Source organism: Mustela putorius, unplaced genomic scaffold (genome assembly GCF_011764305.1).
Source record: "Mustela putorius furo isolate JIRA1106 unplaced genomic scaffold, ASM1176430v1.1 tig00000179_pilon_pilon_pilon, whole genome shotgun sequence".
Taxonomy (NCBI): domain Eukaryota; kingdom Metazoa; phylum Chordata; class Mammalia; order Carnivora; family Mustelidae; genus Mustela; species Mustela putorius.
Genome location: NW_025421305.1, coordinates 8,562,768 through 8,582,561, shown reverse-complemented (window position 1 = coordinate 8,582,561; position 19,794 = coordinate 8,562,768). Strand labels below are relative to the sequence as shown.

Here is a 19,794-nt window from a genome sequence, read left to right as displayed (position 1 = left end):
CGTTAAAGGTTAAAGCAGTAAAGTTGGGTCATATTCTGGTAGTCGATGAGGCCGACAAAGCCCCAACAAATGTCACCTGTATTTTAAAAACTCTAGTGGAAAATGGAGAGATGATTCTAGCAGATGGAAGACGCATTGTTGCAAGTGAGTATAAGAAAGCTTTTATTACATGCAAAGTTCACATCTTTGGTATCAAATCGCACACTTAGCTGGCCACTTATCTGCAAGTAACAAGTATAAGGTCATTAGAACTGAAGTTGTCTGTATTGACAGTCATTTATAAAAGTCAGTACATGGGAATCTATCTTTGTCTGTTTGACATTTTTATTGCTGGAGTGCACCTTTGAAAATTTTCATAGTAGTTTTAAGATAAATCGGCTTTATATTTTTCTACTCTGAGAATACCAACTATAATCCTTTTATACTTATTTTTCCATTATTGTGTGCAATTTATTTTCTTTTGTTGTTATCTGGATTTTTTAAAAGCTCTAGCATGTTTCTATGACTTATAATATTAAAATTAATTTTATTATTACTCAATTAGAAAAAATTACCAAGGATTTTATATGGGTGAATCCATATAAAATGTATATACACACACACATGCACTTGCACATACACACACACACCCCATCCTCACTTTGGACTATCTTCTTCCTTTTATTTATTTATTTACTTTTTTTTATTTGTTGTTAGGAAAACTGTAGATCCATGAGTCTCATCAGTCTGTTTAACCTAAAGACAAATTGTCTGATGTGACATGAGAATATTTTCTAGTTTCTAATTTAATGCTTTTGTGTGATGAAAAGACTTGAACATCTGTAACTAGCCATTGAAAATATATATAGCCAATAGCAGGGTAACCATAAAAAATTGAGACAAATAACTAAAATCTTCCAATAGTCAAAGAGAATATATAAAGAAAACCCATTAGAAATACACAGGTACATCACGAGAGGGGTTCTTCTTCAACATTATCATTGGAAGATGGCAATTTCAAAGCCTAGGAAATTAGCATAAAACATAAATAATATAAGCATAAGTAAATAATAAAAATATTCCAACATGCCAGCTTCACAGTGAATTTATACAAAAAATGAGAATTTGAGCTAGATAGCCTGAATGCTACCTCTTAGATCATTCAGTCTCTCAGGATTAAAATTCTGCCTGCCCTTTTTAGATACATTTTGAGGATAGTGACTGGAAAACAAGAACTGCTGAAACAAAACTGTAGTTAAAGAATGATTATCTCTTGATGACTGTCTACATTTTCTAATACATTTTAGAAGAGTAATCTAGAAGAAAAGGAGTCATCCTAATTTTTAAACTCCCAATTTAATTGTATACAGTATTTTAAACACAAGATCCCCTAAGGCCTTCTAAACATGGTTTCTTAAAGCCTCACTTCTAGGGCCTTGTTTTCCATTTTCTTTCCTTTTCAAGTTTTCATTTTTTATTATTATTTTTATTTTAGTTAACTAATTAAATTTTGCCTGTGAGGCATACTCTTTATTTACCACAACTAAAATTAACAGGGATCAAACATTAAGGATATTAATTATATTTAGCATATGAATATATGGCATATTTGAAAGATTGTATTAAAAAGGATAAGTGTAGGTTCTTATAGACTCATCGCAAATAAAATTACAGGTGTTTCACAGCTATCCTTTTTAAAAGATGGCCAGCCTAAGGCTGGAATTTAAATAAAACCAGATGACAAGTGCTCCTGAAAATAACCACAGTAAAGTTTTTACCAACTGAAATTATCGTCTAGACTAGCAGTTCTATCTGAAATGTACATCAGCCAGTAGAACATAATACTCAACTTCTTTACTACCTTTTTGACATTTACACAAAGGAAGCTTCCATGAACTTGCAATTACTTATTTTAAGAACTGAAGTAGAATCCTTTAATTGGAAATAAATCAACATTGTGAGCTGACTAGGTGCTTATGGCCTTTATTCTGTGTTAAGTTTCAGGGTAGGTAATCTAAAGTCACTCCTTAACTGCATAATGACAGGCAAAGTGATGCAGCTGCTGATCTCGTGAAATCTAAAGGATGTTTGGGTCATCCTTTGAGTGTCCTTTGGATTATCCTTTGTTATGGATTCTTATTTTTTTTTTTAAAGGGATAATAGCATCACAAGTCAGGTTTCAATACTGCAAGATAATATTTGGACAAGTTTGCCTTTTAGATGTGCACTGAATTTACATAAAAATACAAGTCCCTGTAAAATTGAGTATATGTTTTATCAATATTCTGTTCTTAAGCAAACGTTCTCAAGAAAGTTTTTTTTTCCTGTAACCAAATTTTGACAACCAGATTTTTAGAGTTTTTTATGATGGAGCAGCAGGATTCCTTACATTATTTTAAAGGCTATAACTTGATATTCTTAAGAATTATCAAATATCAATGAAGACTAAATAGAAATTCTGTTTTTCAGATTCTGCTAATGCTAATGGAAGAGAAAATGTTATTGTGATTCATCCTGACTTTAGAATGATTGTCTTGGCCAACAGACCTGGATTCCCTTTCTTAGGCAATGATTTCTTCGGTACTTTAGGTAAAAACAATAATGAAAACAATAACAAAAATATTAATAACACTAATAATCTTAGTAACAATGCTGAAGTGGCTGTCACTGAATGCTGCTGTGTACTGTGTCATCATCACAACTACCTTGTGAGAATATTTGTTATCCCCACTATAGAGAAGGAGAATATTGGATATTCAGAGGGATCCTTTTTTTTCTGTCATCACTTAGGTAAGGGTATTGGAGTTTGGCTTCATATCGAAGTCTCTCTGATTCCAGAGCCTATTTTCTCAAACAACTACATTATACATTGTTGTTCAGGGCCTCTTAGTATAAAACACAAAATAAGGAATGGTTTGTAGTCTTTTGTTGTTGTCACATCCCCCTGAGAGTTTGAGACCAGCTCTGAGAAGACTGATTCGCATGGATCAGAATGGTCCTGAGATAAGCTTCATCATCAGGAGCCTTTTAGAAGGACTTCTCTTCTGTATAGCAGGGAGGTAATTCTGGATAACAATAATTCTCATACTCAGTATGAAGCAGGCACAGACTCCTAGTAGGATTCTTGATCTAGCAATTCCATATCAACAAATTTATTCAAGAGAATTACCCGTGCAATGATTTAAGTATAAAGATAGGTGATAGAGCATTGTTTACATAGCCAAACAATGGAAAGAACCCAAATGTCCATCCCTGAGATCATGACCTGAGCTGAGATCAAAAGTCAAGAGATTAGGTGATGGACATTGGGGAGGGTATGTGCTATGGTGAGTGCTGTGAATTGTGTAAGCCTGATGATTGACAGACCTGTACCCCTGAAACAAATAATACACTTTATGTTAATTTAAAAAAAAAAAAAAAAGCAAAAACTAGGCAAGACACTCAGGATGCCTGGTGGCTCGTTCAGTTAAGCAGCTGCTCAGGTCACGATCCCAGCATCCTAGGATTGAGACCTGCATTGGGCTCCCTGCTCAGCGGGGAGTCTGCTTCTCCCTCTCCCTCTGCTGTTACCCCTGCTGTGCTCTTTCACTCTTTCTGTCAAACAAATAAATAGTCTTTTTTTTTTTAACTTTTTAAAGATATTTTTTATTTATTTGACAGAGAGAGAGAGAGGTCACACGTAGTCAGAGAGGCCAGCAGAGAGAGAGGAGGAAGCAGGCTCTCCGCTCAGCAGAGATGCGGGGCTCAATCCCAGGATTCTGAGATCATGACCTGAGCCAAAGGCAGAGGCCTTAACCCACTGAGGCACCCAGGTACCCCATAAATAAATAGTCTTTAAAAAAAAAAAAAGTCAGACACTTAACCAGCTGAGCCAACCAGGTACCTGTATGATTTAAATGATTTTTAAGAACTAGGAAGTTATTTCTGAAATGAACATATTAAATAATGCAAACCTATGTACTTTAACTTCCTTTGGCCCCTGGTCTCTTGGATTGTGAATCAGTAAAATTACATGAACTTTTAAATGAGAAATCCATCTCTCTTGAGCATAGATTATGCTGTTCTAGGATTATCTCAGTTGCCTAAATTACAGTTGAAATATTTTGTGTTTCTACATTCCTTTCTTAATTTTAGTTTAGACATTGTCTCTGAAGGCTTACTTTTCCAAAACAAACTTCCAAAGTGTATTCTAGCAATCTGCATAGGATATAAATTGTGTATGGAGTGATGATACCAACTCTCCCTTTTTGGTGTACGTAAAGAAACGTGTGTGAGATAGATGTATATAATATTTGAAAATATTCAACGTGTGTTAAAGTTAAAAACACAGTCTCAGAACAACATGAAGAGTATTTTACAATGAAAAGAAAATTAATCACTAAAACTATGAGTTTGTATGTGTGCATTTTTACAAAGACTAATGCAAGGGTGGAAGAATAAATACACTGAACTGTTAATCCTGGGTGCCTGTAGGGGAGGGAGAGGGATTGGTAGAGCTATAGGGAGACTTCCCTTTTTTGGCTTTTTTATTTGAGTATCTCCCAGTGGGATTGTATTCAGATATTATATAATTTTTTAACAGAAAAATCCGTGAAGAATAAACCACACGTCACTCCATTTCCTTTTCTCATGCTTCAGTCATTTGCTTGCTTCTCTATACCATCCTATTGTTGGACAGGCTTTCTGTACAGTTTTACACATTTAAAAATGGAAGTGCTTTGGTGAACAACCAGTGACTCTTTAAATGGTCATTCCGTATTTCCTATGGCATTATAATGGATTACTTGCATGCTGAATGTGAATCTCTTTTCTCCTCTAGGTGATATTTTTAGCTGCCATGCAGTTGATAATCCCAAACCCCATTCAGAGCTCAAAATGCTTAGGCAATATGGACCAAATGTGCCTGAGCCCATCCTTCAGAAGCTTGTGGCTGCCTTTGGAGAGCTGAGGAGTTTAGCTGACCAGGGGATTATTAACTATCCTTATTCTACCAGAGAAGTTGTCAACATAGTGAAACATTTACAGGTATGCATATGCCTGTGCAGAAAGGTTTAAAAGAAACCATTAATCTTGGTGTTTTTTTAGACTGCTTAATGTATACCAAGTCTTTCCATTTCTAAAATATAGTACGGATTCAGATAAAATATGAAGTGTTTGTAATCTAAATTTTCAATCTGGAAGACTGATGAGCAGTTGACATTTAGCCTTTGAGTTGACTTAGGCAAGGTTCTATGCCATGGCCATTACCAAGGAGCTGGGAAATTTGGTGGGGTTTTTTGAGGGGTGAGAGAGGACAAGAGAGTGAGATGCAGTGAAACTTTACCACTGTTCAACTTTATACAACAAGCATGTAGTATCCTAGCGAAAAGTATTTCCATTTTGAAAACAAAAGACATGAAGATAGAAAACTTACTAGGAACTAACAGTATTTATGATATGCCTGTAAATACTGCAAGAAGGTTCTATAAGATAGAATAACTGGACTGGAAAATGCAGTTCTTTGTAGACAAATAAAATGTATAGTCCACCATGGTAAAGAAAACAAAAAAACTGAGGTCAGTTCTACTTGTGTAATAAATAATAGTCTCTGAGCAGAAAGTCACAACCTAATGACTCATGACCTCTGACCTGTCCCCAACCCTTTAAGGAAAATCTAGAAAGAAAAATAGAAAGCTTCATTCTGCATATTAAGCCTTGAAAAGACCAGTTCATTTCCCAGAGCCTAAAGAAAATCAAGACAAAGCCACCAGAGGACCCAGAGTATCCAGCCAGTATGAATCTTGCTGTTAGTAATATTTTTCTTTCCCTCTATTTCCTATTTGTCTATTCACTGTACTTACTATGTTCTTCTTTACTTCTTTCTTACTCCTTTACCTTTCTTTCATTTATTCATAGACCTGTGATTTCTCTAATTACTTCTGTATGGATATTCAACACTCCTCTATCTATATAAATAGCAAATTTTTTTAATTTTATCAATCTGCTACTCATTTTAAAGGCAGTGGAAGTCACCAAACAGGATCTAAGCACTGATTTAGCATTTGAGAGAAGGAGCTATGCCCCCTCAAATTCTAGTATTTATTTGAAAAAGAAAATACTAAGTTTTCAGAGCAAACATTAAAAGAAAAATGTGTATATTCCTCCTATCTTGTTACCTGACAAGGCTTGTAAATATTTGCTAAAGTTGATTCAATCATTATTGTTCTATCAGTTTTATAAATCACATGTGTCCTAAGGAATTTTTTTTTTTATTAATACAGAAATTTCCCACTGAAGGTCTCTCCAGCGTGGTTAGGAATGTGTTTGACTTCGATTCCTACAACAATGACATGAGGGAGATTTTGATTAACACTTTGCACAAATACGGAATACCTATCGGAGCAAAACCAACCAGTGTGCAGCTGGCGAAGGAGTAAGGCAAACTCATTATTGTCAAATACTCTTGGGGTTACTATTCTGATTCTTAAATGGTGATAATTCTGAACTACTGTTACATGCTGCTAAACTGGCATGGGGTGGAAATTCCATGAGTAAGCTTTTCACATGTCTGTTGCTATTTGCTGGCTGGATTTCAGTCGAGTAGCATTATTTATAGGCCTGTAAATTGAGAATTTTAATTATTTTGACTGTCTTATGAGTAGATGTAATGTTATCAAATAAAGGGAAATATTTGTTTCTTTAACAGTCTCTGTCCTTTTGTTGAATTACTATGACTCTCATTTCCTAATCTAGTGCAAAATCATGGTACAAACATGAAAGCTACAAAAAGGAGTAATATGTATTTCATTAAGATCTTGTTTATGTCATCATATATTTTTCTGTTGTGATCATTTTCTAAATTATAATCATATTAACTTAAGAGAATGTTGGTTTCTTATTTCAGCTCGACAGATTGAAAGAGGTAGTGAAAACAAGTGGGTTTGTTTCACGGAGGCCAATTGCCTGCCTTTTATTTTGTAATTATGGGCTACATACTTAACCTTAGTAAAGAATCTGCAAATATGTTGTTTACAAGAAAGATAGCTGATATAGTTTGTAATTAAGTTCAGTGCAAATTCACTAGAACACAGTTTTAGATGTTTGTCATTCAAGTGATAATGCATCTAATGCTATCTTTTCTATTAAAAAATAGTCAATTACCATAATTCTCAAGGGACAATAATTACTTTTAAATTATTACTTAAATTTAGTCTCATGTAGGAGGCACTCTCTACTTCCTTAGAAAAAAATTGTTGGGACATCTGGGTGGCTCAGTGGTTAAACCTCTGCCTTTGGCTCTGGTCGTGATCTCAGGGTCTTGGGATTGAGACCTGTGTCGAGCTCTCTGCTCAGCAAGGAGCCTGCTTCACCCTAAAAAGAAAAAACTTTTAAAAAGAAAAAAAAATTGTTAAGTACAAATTAATGACTAGTCCAACTATACACACACACACACATACATACATATACATCCTAAGTGGATATATTACCCTTATTTATTCTTTGACATTATTATAAAAACTTGTCAGAATATATACAAATAAAAATAAATATAAATTGTTAAAGCTTTAACAGTTTTTTCAAAGATTCTTAAAGAGAAACAAATATTTCCCTTTTGTGGTAAAAACACAAGATGGAGTTATGTTTGAAATCATCAGTGAATTGGTTTATATTATTAATGAAGGAGTAAATTTTTTGAAGAGTCATTTGGTGTCTGTTAAGACATACGATTTTCTCTACGGTTTTACTGATTGATTAGCAATGTTTGTAGGCATTTTGAAACTAGTTTGCTAACTTATTAATAGCATACCTTTTATATTGGAGAGTTCAAGATACTATCTTTAATGTGCAAACTTCTATAAGTGCTCATGTTTTTTACTTCTTTTTTATGAACTATATCTTTATTTTCAATTGAAAGTAAGATGGTTTTTATTACTGTTAACAAATTCCTATAGTGTCTTGGCTTCATGGAAACCAGACTTATGACTTAAAAATAACTTTTTTTTGGACGCTTGAACAACTTGAAATAAAAATTAAAATATATATCAGCTGGTAAGATCAATCAAAAGAAAATGGTTGGCATTTTAAGTTTCTAAGGAAGACAGATAAAATGATTTAACTTATTCATTTCAGTCCTCAGCTCTGAACTGAAAAATTCTGGCAAGTTAATGCCAATTCTAGTACTTATCTATGGAAACAGTACATTGAGCCTAGAAACAAGATGGTCACACTCATGCCTCTGATGGGGATGGAAACAGCTAGTTGTCTACCCACTGCTTATAGCTAAAAATAGACTCATAGAGGAGTGAATTTTCCCTTGGGTTGGAGATAATAGTAGACTACAGTTTGCACATTTACAGCATTGTTTCCATGCTGGTAAATTATAATGACTGGGGCAGCTCAAGAGTTGTGATGCCATTTTGTTGGTTCCATGCGTCTATTACTGTTGAACAATCGGTCATCTACTTTGGGTAGGATAGCATGGTAAGTGACAAAGTAATGGCCTGGGAATTCAACAATTAGTCACATATTGAACCTGTGTGCCTGGTCAGTGATGGAGAAACACATCTTAGCCTGTTGACAAAATGAGGGCATTTTAAATACCATAATTATAGTCGACAACATCTAATTAGTACATGTTTAACAATGGAAGGGGATGCATGTAATAATAATTGTAAAAAGAGATGTAAAATAAGACTTTCCTAGTGAAGCCAGAATATAGGGTCATTTTCATAAAGTTAATAAGGTTAACTTTATTGATAAGATTCCTTCCTTTTCTAACATCCTTTGCATGTTAATGTAATCTTAATTTTCTCCCCTTACAAAAACAAATAAGAAAGGAGTGATACTGACATTTTCTTGTTTCTCCCTAGAGTAGCACATCATTAATAGTAATCACATAGACCTCTGAAGTTTTAAAGTTGTCCCCATGTGGTCTTCTAATTTGCTTTGACTTTTCTAAGCCTTTTGCTAAACCTTGTACTTCTCTAGACCTTTTGCTAACCCAGTTCTTCCAGGCTGCTTCTGCCCACCTCTGCATATATATACCAGTGAAAAAGGTCTTCATTGGACTTCTGTTCCTAAAAAAGAAAGACAAATATTTTAATTATTGTTACTATCACTTTGCCCTGAATGAAAAATCCTTGCTACAGCCTCTTCATCTTGTTCTCTAATCCAACCATAGTGTTTATTGGATGGGAACAAAATTACATTGAGCAGAATAAGGTGTTCACATTCATGCTCAAGATGGGGATGGAAAAATAATTGGCACCCACTGTGTATAACTAAGAAGGGATATAAGGTAGACATCGTAGAAGAAGGAAGATTTCACATGGGCACAGATGATGGTAGAGCACTGTTGGTACCATTTTCTACAGCACCTTCTTCCTCAGCTGCAATCAGACTGTATTTTGACTGTTCAGTGATGTTCCCATTCCTGCTCTTTGGTGAATTCCCAGAAGAGATGCTGTCACTTCTCCTTTTGTTCTCCTGAAGAGTGTAGGATGGTACCTATCTCATAGGTTTCTGCACATTTTTAAAAGGCCCAGTATCCTAATATGAGGTGAATATGACTTATCTTCTTTATTAAACCTTTGCTGAACCTGGTACTTTTAGACTGAGTCGTCCTAGGGGGCTATTTTACCATGCTTGTCAGGTGTAACACAGCTCTTACTGATATGCAATATATCACCAGTTCTTAGTACTGAGATCAGAATTGGCCACCTCAACCCCCTCATTACATTAGCCTCTTCCTACCAGTACTTCCTGAGGTTTTTTGTTTGTTTGTTTGTTTATTGTTTCCTTTCAAGTTTCTAGTACATGAGATAGGATAGGCCAAAGAGATGGGAGACCTAGCCAAATAAGGAGTCACACTGGGAGAAATTTAGGCAGAGATAGAAAGATTTGGCTTAAATTCTGATCTCTTAAAAAAAAAATAATCTGATCTATTGAGTTTCAAATGCCATTGTTGGAGGGAAAAATGAGTGCACACACAACTAGGTCTAAAGACCCAACTAAAAGCATATCAGTTATCTGCTATGGTAGGGATAGATAATAAACTTCAAAACAAAGTTTTCTTGTTTTTTCTTAAAATGAGTTTTTATTTTTGACTTCAAAAATAGTATCCTTTATTTAGGAATAAAGATACTATTAGCATAGTGGTTCTTTTAAATCTAAGTGTTTTTCAGAGTAATTTATGGTCTCTAACATGTTGGGAGGAAGCATTTGTTTTAAAAGAAAAAATCTTGTTTTTTTTACATAATATTAAGTGACTTATACAATATTTTAAATCTTACATTTATATGCCACTCTCAACTTCACTTTTTTTTTTAAAGATTTTATTTATTTGACACAGAGAGAGAGATCACAAGTAGGCAGAGAGTCAGGCAGAGAGAGAGGGGGAAGCAGGCTCCCCGCTGAGCAGAGAGCCCGACTCGGGGCTTGATCCCAGGACCCTGGGATCATGACCTGAGCCGAAGGCAGAGGCTTAACCCACTGAGCCACCCAGGTGCCCTCAACTTCACATTTCTTGAGAGAATTATTATTTCATAGATTTACAATGGAGTATGAATACTCTAAACATTAATTAACAACAATAATGTTGATGATAATAATGTGATGATGATAATGTAAACAACTTATAGATAAGTATGTGCCCAGCGCATTGCCAGGCACTTGTTTACATGAATTTAGATAACCCTCATAAAAAACCTATCATATATAATATTAGGTATATATGTGTGTATATATATATGTGTGTATATATACATAAATGTGTATATATGTGCATATGTGTGTATATATATATATACACAAATACAGATGCACACATATAGTATTAGTATTACATTTTATAGATGACAAATTTGAGACACAGAGAAGCTATGTCAATTGCTTAAGGTTAGAAAGCTAATGGGGGCAAATACTATACATATACATAATTTTTTAAATTTATTTATTTATTTATTTTCAGCATAACAGAATTCATTGTTTATGCACCACACCCAGTGCTCCATGCAATATGTGCCCTCCATAATACCCACCACCTGGCTCTCCCAACCTCCCACGCCCCGCCCCTTCAAAACCCTCAGGCTGTTTTTCAGAGTCCATAGTCTCTCATGGTTCATCTCCCCTTCCAATTACCCTCAACTTCCTTCTCCTCTCCATCTCCCCATGTCCTCCATGTTATTTGTTATGCTCCACAAATAAGTGAAACCATATGATAATTGACTCTCTCTGCTTGACTTATTTCACTCAGCATAATCACTTCCAGTCCCATCCTTGTTGATACAAAAGTTGGGTATTCATTCTTTTTGATGGAGGCGTAATACTCCATAGTGTATATGGACCACATTTTCCTTATCCATTCGTCTGTTGAAGGGCATCTTGGTTCTTTCCACAGTTTGGCAACTGTGGCCATTGCTGCTATAAACATTGGGGTACAGATGGCCCTTCTTCTCACTACATCTGTATCTTTGGGGTAAATACCCAGTAGTGCAATTGCAGGGTCATAGGGAAGCTCTATTTTTAATTTCTTAAGGAATCTCCACACTGTTCTCCAAAGTGGCTGCACCAACTTGCATTCCCACCAACAGTGTAAGAGGGTTCCCCTTTCTCCACATCCTCTCCAACATACGTTGTTTCCTGTCTTGCTAATTTTGGCCATTCTAATTGGTGTAAGGTGGTATCTCAATGTGGTTTTAATTTTAATCTCCCTGATGGCTAGTGATGATGAACATTTTTTCATGTGTCTGATAGCCATTTGTATGTCTTCATTGGAGAAGTGTCTGTTCATATCTTCTGCCCATTTTTTGACATGATTATCTGTTTTGTGTGTGTTGAATTTGAGAAGTTCTTTATAGATCCTGGATATCAACCTTTTGTCTGTACTGTCATTTGCAAATATCTTCTCCCAGGTTGCCTCTTTGTTTTGTTGACTGTTTCCTTTGCTGTGCAGAAGCTTTCATCCTGATGAAGTCCCAAAAGTTCATTTTCGCTTTTGTTTCCTTTGCCTTTGGAGACATATCTTGAAAGAAGTTGCTGTGGCTGATATCAAAGAGGTTACTGCCTATGTTCTTCTCTAGGATTCTGATGGATTCCTGTCTCACGTTGAGGTCTTTTATCCATTTCAAGTTTATCTTTGTATATGGTGTAAGAGAATGGTCGAGTTTCATTCTTCTACATATAGCTGTCCAATTTTCCCAGAACCATTTATTGAAGAGACTGTCTTTATTCCACTGTATATTTTTTCCTGCTTTGTCGAAGATTATTTGACCACCGAGTTGAGGGTCCATATCTGGGCTCTCTGTTCCACTGGTCTATGTGTCTGTTTTTATGCCAGTACCATGCTGTCTTGGTGATCACAGCTTTGTAGTAAAGCTTGAAATCAGGTAACGTGATGCCCCCAGTTTTGTTTTTCTTTTTCAACATTTCCCTAGCAATTCGGGGTCTCTTCTGATTCCATACAAATTTTAGGATTATTTGCTCCAGCTCTTTGAAAAATACCGGTGGAATTTTGATTGGAATGGCATTAAAGGCATAGATTGCTCTAGGCAGTATACATATACATAATTTTAATTACAATTCTAAGGACAAATGAAGGCAGACTGATATGCAAATTACAACTCAAAGTTACTCTTTGGATATTGAAAATTAACTGAAATTGTTTTAAAAGTGCCCTGAGATTTTAGTTAAGCAACTTGGAAACATCACTGTCTATGATGTCATACATGTGTAACTCTTCACAGAGTTTTGATAGATTCAGTGATATTTCACAATGATGATAGATTCAGATTTTGAGGGGGTGTAGCCCCCAGTGATATTTCACAATGAAAAGTAAGTCAGAAAGTAGATCAACATAGACTTTGGCATAATAAAGATCATTTGAGAGACCTCTTCATTCCCAGTTAAGTTTTCTTTTTTTCTTTTTTTTTTTTTTTCCTGTGAAGGATCATGAAATAAAATACAAGGTAATTCATTAGAAAATAAAAACAAGCTAGAAAACTTTATTTGGCTGCCATACATAAAAAACATACTAGCCATTATTCCTTCCTGATTTGTAACACAAAACTAATTTATGGAATCTTCTCAAAGGTTGTGGTCATTTTTAAATAAAGCAAACATTCAGAGAAATTATCTCTACCCTGTGAAGTTAGCATCATGCGTTTTTCTCTCCCTGCCCCTAGGAGACATACATGTCTATAAAATATTTAAATATTAAAATTCTTTGTCCTGAACTCTGTTGATCTCTTTTTTTAAGTGCTGCTTAGTTTATTCTTTTTAAAATTAACATATAGTGTATTATTGGTTTCAGAGGTACAGGCCTATGATTCATCAGTCTTATATAATACCCAGTGCTCATTATAACACATACCCTCCCCAATGTCCATCACACAGTTACCCCATCCCCTCACCCCCTTCCCATCCCACAGCCCTCAGTTTGTTTCCTGAGATGAAGAGTCTCTTATGGTTTGTCTCCCTCTCTGGTTTCACCTTGCTTTGTTTTTTCCTCTCTTCCACTATGATCCTCTGCCTTGTTTCTTAAATTTCACAATTTATTCTTAAGCTAGTTTCTTTTTGTGTGTTGGCTTGTTTGTCTTGTGGTGTTTTGTTTTTTGTTTGTTTGCTTGTTTGTTTGTTGTGGTTGTTGTTGTTGTTTTGAGAGAAAGAGCACAGGTGCAGGAGTTGCAGAGGTAGAGAGAAACATGCTTAAGCAGGCTCCCCCTACAGTGCAGAGCCCTCTGCGGCGCTCGATCTCACAATCCTGAGGCATGACCTGAGCCAGAATCAAGAGTTGGATGCTTAACCAGCTGAGCCATCCAGGTGCCCCTTAAGCACTGATTGCCTGTTTGTCACTGACTACCTATTATCTACCAGTCATTAATTTGTAGTAGCCAAAGGGAATACAAGTTTGAGGAAATTAAAAAAGTTTTATATGTGTTTCCTTATGATGTATATTTGCTAAATGAAGAATCCTGTCCCTTTTATTTTATTTATTTATTTATTTATTTATTTTTTAAATAAGCCCAGCACAGGGCTTGAACTCACAACCCTGAGATCGAGACCTGACCCGAGATCAAGAGTCAGATGCTTAATCGACTGGCACCCCAACCAATATTTTTACTGAACTTCTTAAATGGGTTCACATTTTAAACTTAAAAATGCAACGGTAGCTGTTGAGAGTTGCCTTTGAGAGAGGCCCCCAGATTAGAGACAGGAAGCCCCACTTTCCGTACTGTTTGAATATTCTAACATATGTATTTTTTTCTATATTTTATTATTTAAATGTCCACCAACTATCTAGGCACTGGAATTATTCTTTTCATTTTCTTATTTAAATAAAATAAAAATGATGAAGTAAAGGTCTATTCTGAAATCGCTGTATCTGGGGATCTTTGCCTCTGGTACACCAACTGCAATACCTGCCCTCGGGGTGGAACGTTTGCACCCTGACCAATGGCAAAGGAGAAATCACATTAACCAGACATTTCTATTGCATTTCAACACAATATCAGTAAATTTATGCATTGGTTGACATCAACGTAAACCTCTCAAGTGAGGGAAGACAACACTTTTAAAGCAACAAAAATAAAAATAGTTGTGCATACGTGCAGACAGGAGAGCTTCATCTAGACTGAATGTCTTTGAAAGGGTATCTGCCTGGAATTGGTTTTCTATGTTAAAGACTTATCCTGTGTAATTAATTGGAACATCAATAGCAGCTGCATTCCTCACCAAAACCAACTTTGGCGTACCACAGGCATCCAAGAGAACATTCCAACAGGGACATCTCTTTGGAGTAATTTCTTTAATTTTATTTTTGAAAATAGGAATAATGATTGGTTTACTATTTATTACTATTTATCACATTAAGAGTCTCTTCTTAAAGTTTTGTGCTTCTCCTTCCATTTTTCTGAACTCTTATATGCTATAATTTTCTTTTTATAGTCTTTGTTTTTACAAATAAGCTCACAATGCTGATCGTGGAGTTCTAAGGTATACAAGTCCACTCTACATGATGATTTACTTTCATTTCATAAAAGAGCTCTTAGTTTTCAAAAGTAATAAGATTTACATAATGATATCCCAGAACTATTAGGAGCAGAAGGGTGGTATTGGGTTTTATAGTTTCATAGCCTTTGCCCCATATTCTCTTGATATATGATAAAGTAGCTTTACAACCATTTTATTTGTTTTCAGCTCCTTTATGAAGATGCAGAAAAAAATTAAAATATAACCAGTCTACATAGAAATCATTAAGGTCTATGAATCTTCTTTCATACCCATCTTAAATAGTCTCACAGAATATCCTTGGATTCCCTTGAGCATTTGCAGGTGATAATATGTCACCTACCTGCACAGAAATTCCCGATCTCCACCTATAGCTGGTTCTTCCAAATACACAGTAGATCGCATCATTTATTCAGTCATGTAATCAGGATGCCATGGGGGAAGAAAGCTGTAGTGGTTTGCAACTTGCCATTGAGATGAGAAACAAGCAGGTGAAGATGTTGGCAGTTCTGATGTAGCCAAGTGTTCATTTATTTAAGAAACACTTGAGCATTTATTTGGTAAATGATGCTGTTTAAAGTGGTGGGGTTTGGAGCCGATGGCTGAGACCAAATTCTTGAGATGTCTTTGGAGTAAAAAGTGGTCTTATTAAAGCACAGGGACAACACCCATGGGCAGAAAAGAGCTGCACTGAGGTCACAAGAAGTAGCCCATTATATACTTTCAAGTCCGGAGGGGTTAGGGACAGCACAAGCCTCCAGTGTGTTTTGGAAACAAGGTTTCCAGGATCGTGAGGGGGCTAGCTATTGTTAGGAAAAGGTCATTTATTACTGTTTAGTAAACCCTCAATCAGGAGACCCCTCAGATGTCTATCAGTGGGCCATATTGCCAACATGTATATTAAAGGGAAGAGATAAAGGAAGTTTCCAAAGGAATTTTTATCTGTTAAAGAGGATCCTGGGGATCAGGCTAAGATTGCCTTTTGCCTTAGGAAAGTGTCAACATCCAGGCAGCTGAGCTCCCAGAGGAAGGTCACACTCCCTGTTTCAAAGACTTGTCAGTGGGCTGTCAGCAATAAGGAGATTTAATTTTTTCTTTTGCCTTTGTTTCTCGCATCCATACACACTAGGTAGGGAGTCAGAAATACAAAGGTGATGAAGTGTTCATACCTGCCTTCAGGGAGCTCAGGGTTAATTGGGGAAGTACTCATGTAAAGAGTGACTTGTGTTCTGTTAAAGCCACACTAGAGAGAATCAGAGAGGTAGGATTGCTGCCTTCTGCCCTGGGGGAGAGTCAGGGAGGATTAACCAGGCTGAATGCTTAAGGGATGACTAGGCCTTCTCCATGCAAAAAAGAAGAAAACACTTCAAGCAGAGACCATTTTAAGAGGCCAGGGTACACTTTAGAAACTGCGGTAGTTTGGGGCGCCTGGGTGGCTCAGTGGATTAAGCCGCTGCCTTCCAGCCCCGTATTGGGCTCTCTGCTCAGCGGGGAGCCTGCTTCCCCTTCTCTCTCTGCCTAAATCTCTGCCTACTTGTGATCTCTCTCTGTCAAATAAATAAATAAAATCTTAAAAAAAAAAAAAAAGAAAGAAACTGCGGTAGTTTGGTGACTCAAAGGGTGGAGTAAGGGCATGCCTTGTGATGGGGCTAAAAGGGAGAGAAGAGTCAGAGGGAATCCCAGAAGAATTTGATGCCAAAAGTAGCATGGTCAAATGTGTAATTTAGAAGGATTTCTTTGGTTGCTTTTTTTTTTTTTCCTTTAAAAACAACAACAACAAACTCAAAGCCAATGAAAGTGAACAACAGGAAGACCTGCCTGGAAGCAGCTGCCTTCATCTGGGTGATGATCAGTGAGGGCTGGCCTCTGGCAGTGGGAAGGAAAGGAGGCCCAAGAGCAAGAGAGATTTCAGTGGCAGAGGGAATGGATTCTGAGTAGCAGAGAGTCAAGGATTCAAGTAAAATGTAAGCCTTACCCTTGATGAATTCATCTCATTGGGAAAATGGGTAAAGTACCAACCTTGCTATGCAGTGTTATATTCAAAGTGCTATATTCGTGTTTGGTTTATCTCATCCTATTAGTCCTTCTAGTGGCAAATAACAGAGGTTTTCTGTGGGGAGGGTCGGAAGGGTGGGGAACTTCCAACTGGGGAAAATTCAATCCCTGTCATTCTTGATGTGGATAATTAGAAAAGGGAAGAACTGAAGATGGGAAAATACTAAGGTGTGGTTGGTAAAGCAGATGGCAGACAAAGAGAAGTTTTTGCAGTAAAACTTTAAGAAAGAGGAGAGAAAGGAATCCCAGGCTCCAGAACCGTACTATGGCACCTTCTTCCAGGAGGAAGGAAGCCAGAGATGTGCTGAGCAAGTTGACAGTGTCCGTTCTGGCACAGAGTGACTCGAGGCACCAGCACTAAGACCACGCAGTCATTCTGGATATTGGGGCGCATATTTGAGAACCATCAGCCAAGAAGAGCAAGTTTCCCCCGATCTTTTTCCATCTCATGCATCCAAATTACTCTTCATTTCTGTGATGTCAGCAGGACCTAGGCAGCAGAGGAACATGAGTGTAAGTTAGAAAGTGAAAGCCATTGTGTCTAATGCAGAGCCAGGCAGAGACGGGAAACACACCTACACATACTCCTTGTGCGCGCAGCATATGCAGCAAAACAAAATTAACTTAACAGCAACACAAGAGATTATAGGGCAGGGAGATTCAGAAGTTTCTAGCAAGTAAGGGAGAGTAACTGGGAAATAGTAAGATCCATTATAACAAAGTGTTTTAAGGTGCTTTTCTATTTCCTTTTTTTAAGTATGCTGACTTTTTCTTTTAGTAAACACAAATTTTTAGAAGGATTCACTTCTGACTTTGCTTTCAAAAACTTTATTCTCTATCAGGCCTTAAATTTGAAAATAGCAAATTCTACAGAACTGTATCCTAACAGTTTCTAAGAGCTCCAAATGTGCAAAGTTCCATGGAAACCCAGAAGAGCAAGAGATTCATTCTTCTCAGAAAGAAATATGGGCAAAAGATGCAAGGAGAAGTGATGTTTGAATTGGGCCTTAAGAATGAGAAGGATTTCACCAAAGAGGCAATAGCAGAGAGGAATTCTGGGAAAAGGTAATAGCCTCATGGAGGCATGAAAATGCATAGCTTGTTCAGGAAGAGCAAGTAGCAGTTCAAAGTGGCAAAGGCCTAAATTGGCTGGAGAGTGAGAGGAAGGCATAAGAGCCAAAAGTGGTAATATTTGTCAGGGTTATTCCATGAAAGGCTCTGGTAAACTCAGTGGGACAATCCAAACTAATTTTTGTGAGAGGTTAGATTTAAAACATCAGGTGTGTGAAGACTGCTAAAATCAGAGTTGATCTTTTTCTTCTTCAAGATGGTAGTTTTTTTTTTTTTTTAAAGATTTTATTTATTTATTTATTTGGCAGAGAGAAATCACAAGTAGATGGAGAGGCAGACACAGAGAGAGAGAGAGAGAGAGAGAGAGAGAAGCAGGCCCCCTGCTGAGCAGAGAGCCCGATGCGGGGCTCAATCTCAGGACCCCGAGATCCCTTCGAGCCAAAGGCAGCAGCTTAGCCCACTGAGCCACCCAGGCGCCCCAAGATGGTAGTTATTGATGAAGTTTTGAGAGTTGGTGGAACTACCCCGAGGGGTTCCACTATTCCCATGAAAATTAGTAGTTCTTGTGGTAAGGAGATGTTTTAGGAATTGTTGCTAATAGGTACATCAACAACTTCCAATTGCATAATGCCCCTAGAAAGATACAAATCTTTTTCATGTGTTTCTTTCAGACTCCAGAAATAGTACTGGCAAATGTTCAGAGAAGGCAGAAATTCTCCAGAACATACTCTTTAAAACCCCAGATCACCTCTTTATGGAAACAATCTTAGACAAATCTCTTGCATGTCATTCAGACTCTATTACTCAGCTTTGGGGTCCATATCCATCATGTTATGAATTGTGTGCATGCTTAGAAAAAAACTTTGGTTTGCCTTCTGTATAATTTGATCTGAGTCATAATTTTGGTATTCACCTTTCTTTCAGTTCAAACTTTTACTTCCAGATCTTTATTAATACTTCCAAAAGGGATTAAGAAACATCACAACATATGAATTGAAATACTTCATTGTTTTAAAAAACAGAAATTCATGAATGGCATTGAAGATAAAAAGTAGTGCTATTTATAGGCCTTAAGTTCATCCTCCTCCTCCTTAAAATCAAATCCAAACATCATTCCAGCTAAGACTTTAATAGAGTTAAACAACACAAGTGTCAGGATCTAAAAATCATGGAAAATGCCACTGTCATTTCCGTGAAATCAGGTGTAAACAATTTAAGTGTGGTTAAAATTGGATGACAGATTTCAGTAATGGAATATATGGCATTTTGTTAACTGGTTATTCCTTTAGAGTTAGCCCCGAATTAGTGTTGATTATATTTCCAATACCAAAGCTTGCTCATGCACCCAATACACTGCTTCCCCTTCCCCTGACTACTGACTTATTGAAGGGGAAACAGTTAGTAATAGATTTTTCCACAAGTTATTGGGAGGACTAGTAGTGAAAAATTAATGAGGGGCTTTGGTTTACCTCAGGTGGCCAGTCTGGAGCCCACAGCAAAAATCTTAGGACAACACTTTGTGTTACCAAGAAGCAAGATGGAATCAGTTTGTTGTATAACTCCAGAACACCCCACGTGTGTCTTTTGGTTTTAGCCATTATTGCCAAAAGCACTCTTGTTACATGGTTCCAGATAGTTTCTATATGGGGTACCTGAATATCCTTCCCATATGCTGCCAAACAAACAGCTAGTGCTAATTTTTGT

General features: G+C 36.7%; 1 protein-coding gene across 2 annotated transcripts in view; it reads left to right on the top strand.

The window, feature by feature from the left end:
• The window catches only part of VWA8 (von Willebrand factor A domain containing 8), a 325,814-nt gene that overhangs the window by 190,254 nt on the left and 115,766 nt on the right, over nt 1-19,794 (top strand). For both annotated transcript variants that reach the window (XM_004759284.3, XM_045076623.1), the window contains 4 exons: nt 9-144; nt 2,449-2,568; nt 4,799-5,004; nt 6,240-6,391. In XM_004759284.3, the coding sequence (XP_004759341.1) occupies nt 9-144; nt 2,449-2,568; nt 4,799-5,004; nt 6,240-6,391 (614 nt within the window). The remainder of the gene's footprint in view (nt 1-8; nt 145-2,448; nt 2,569-4,798; nt 5,005-6,239; nt 6,392-19,794) is intronic.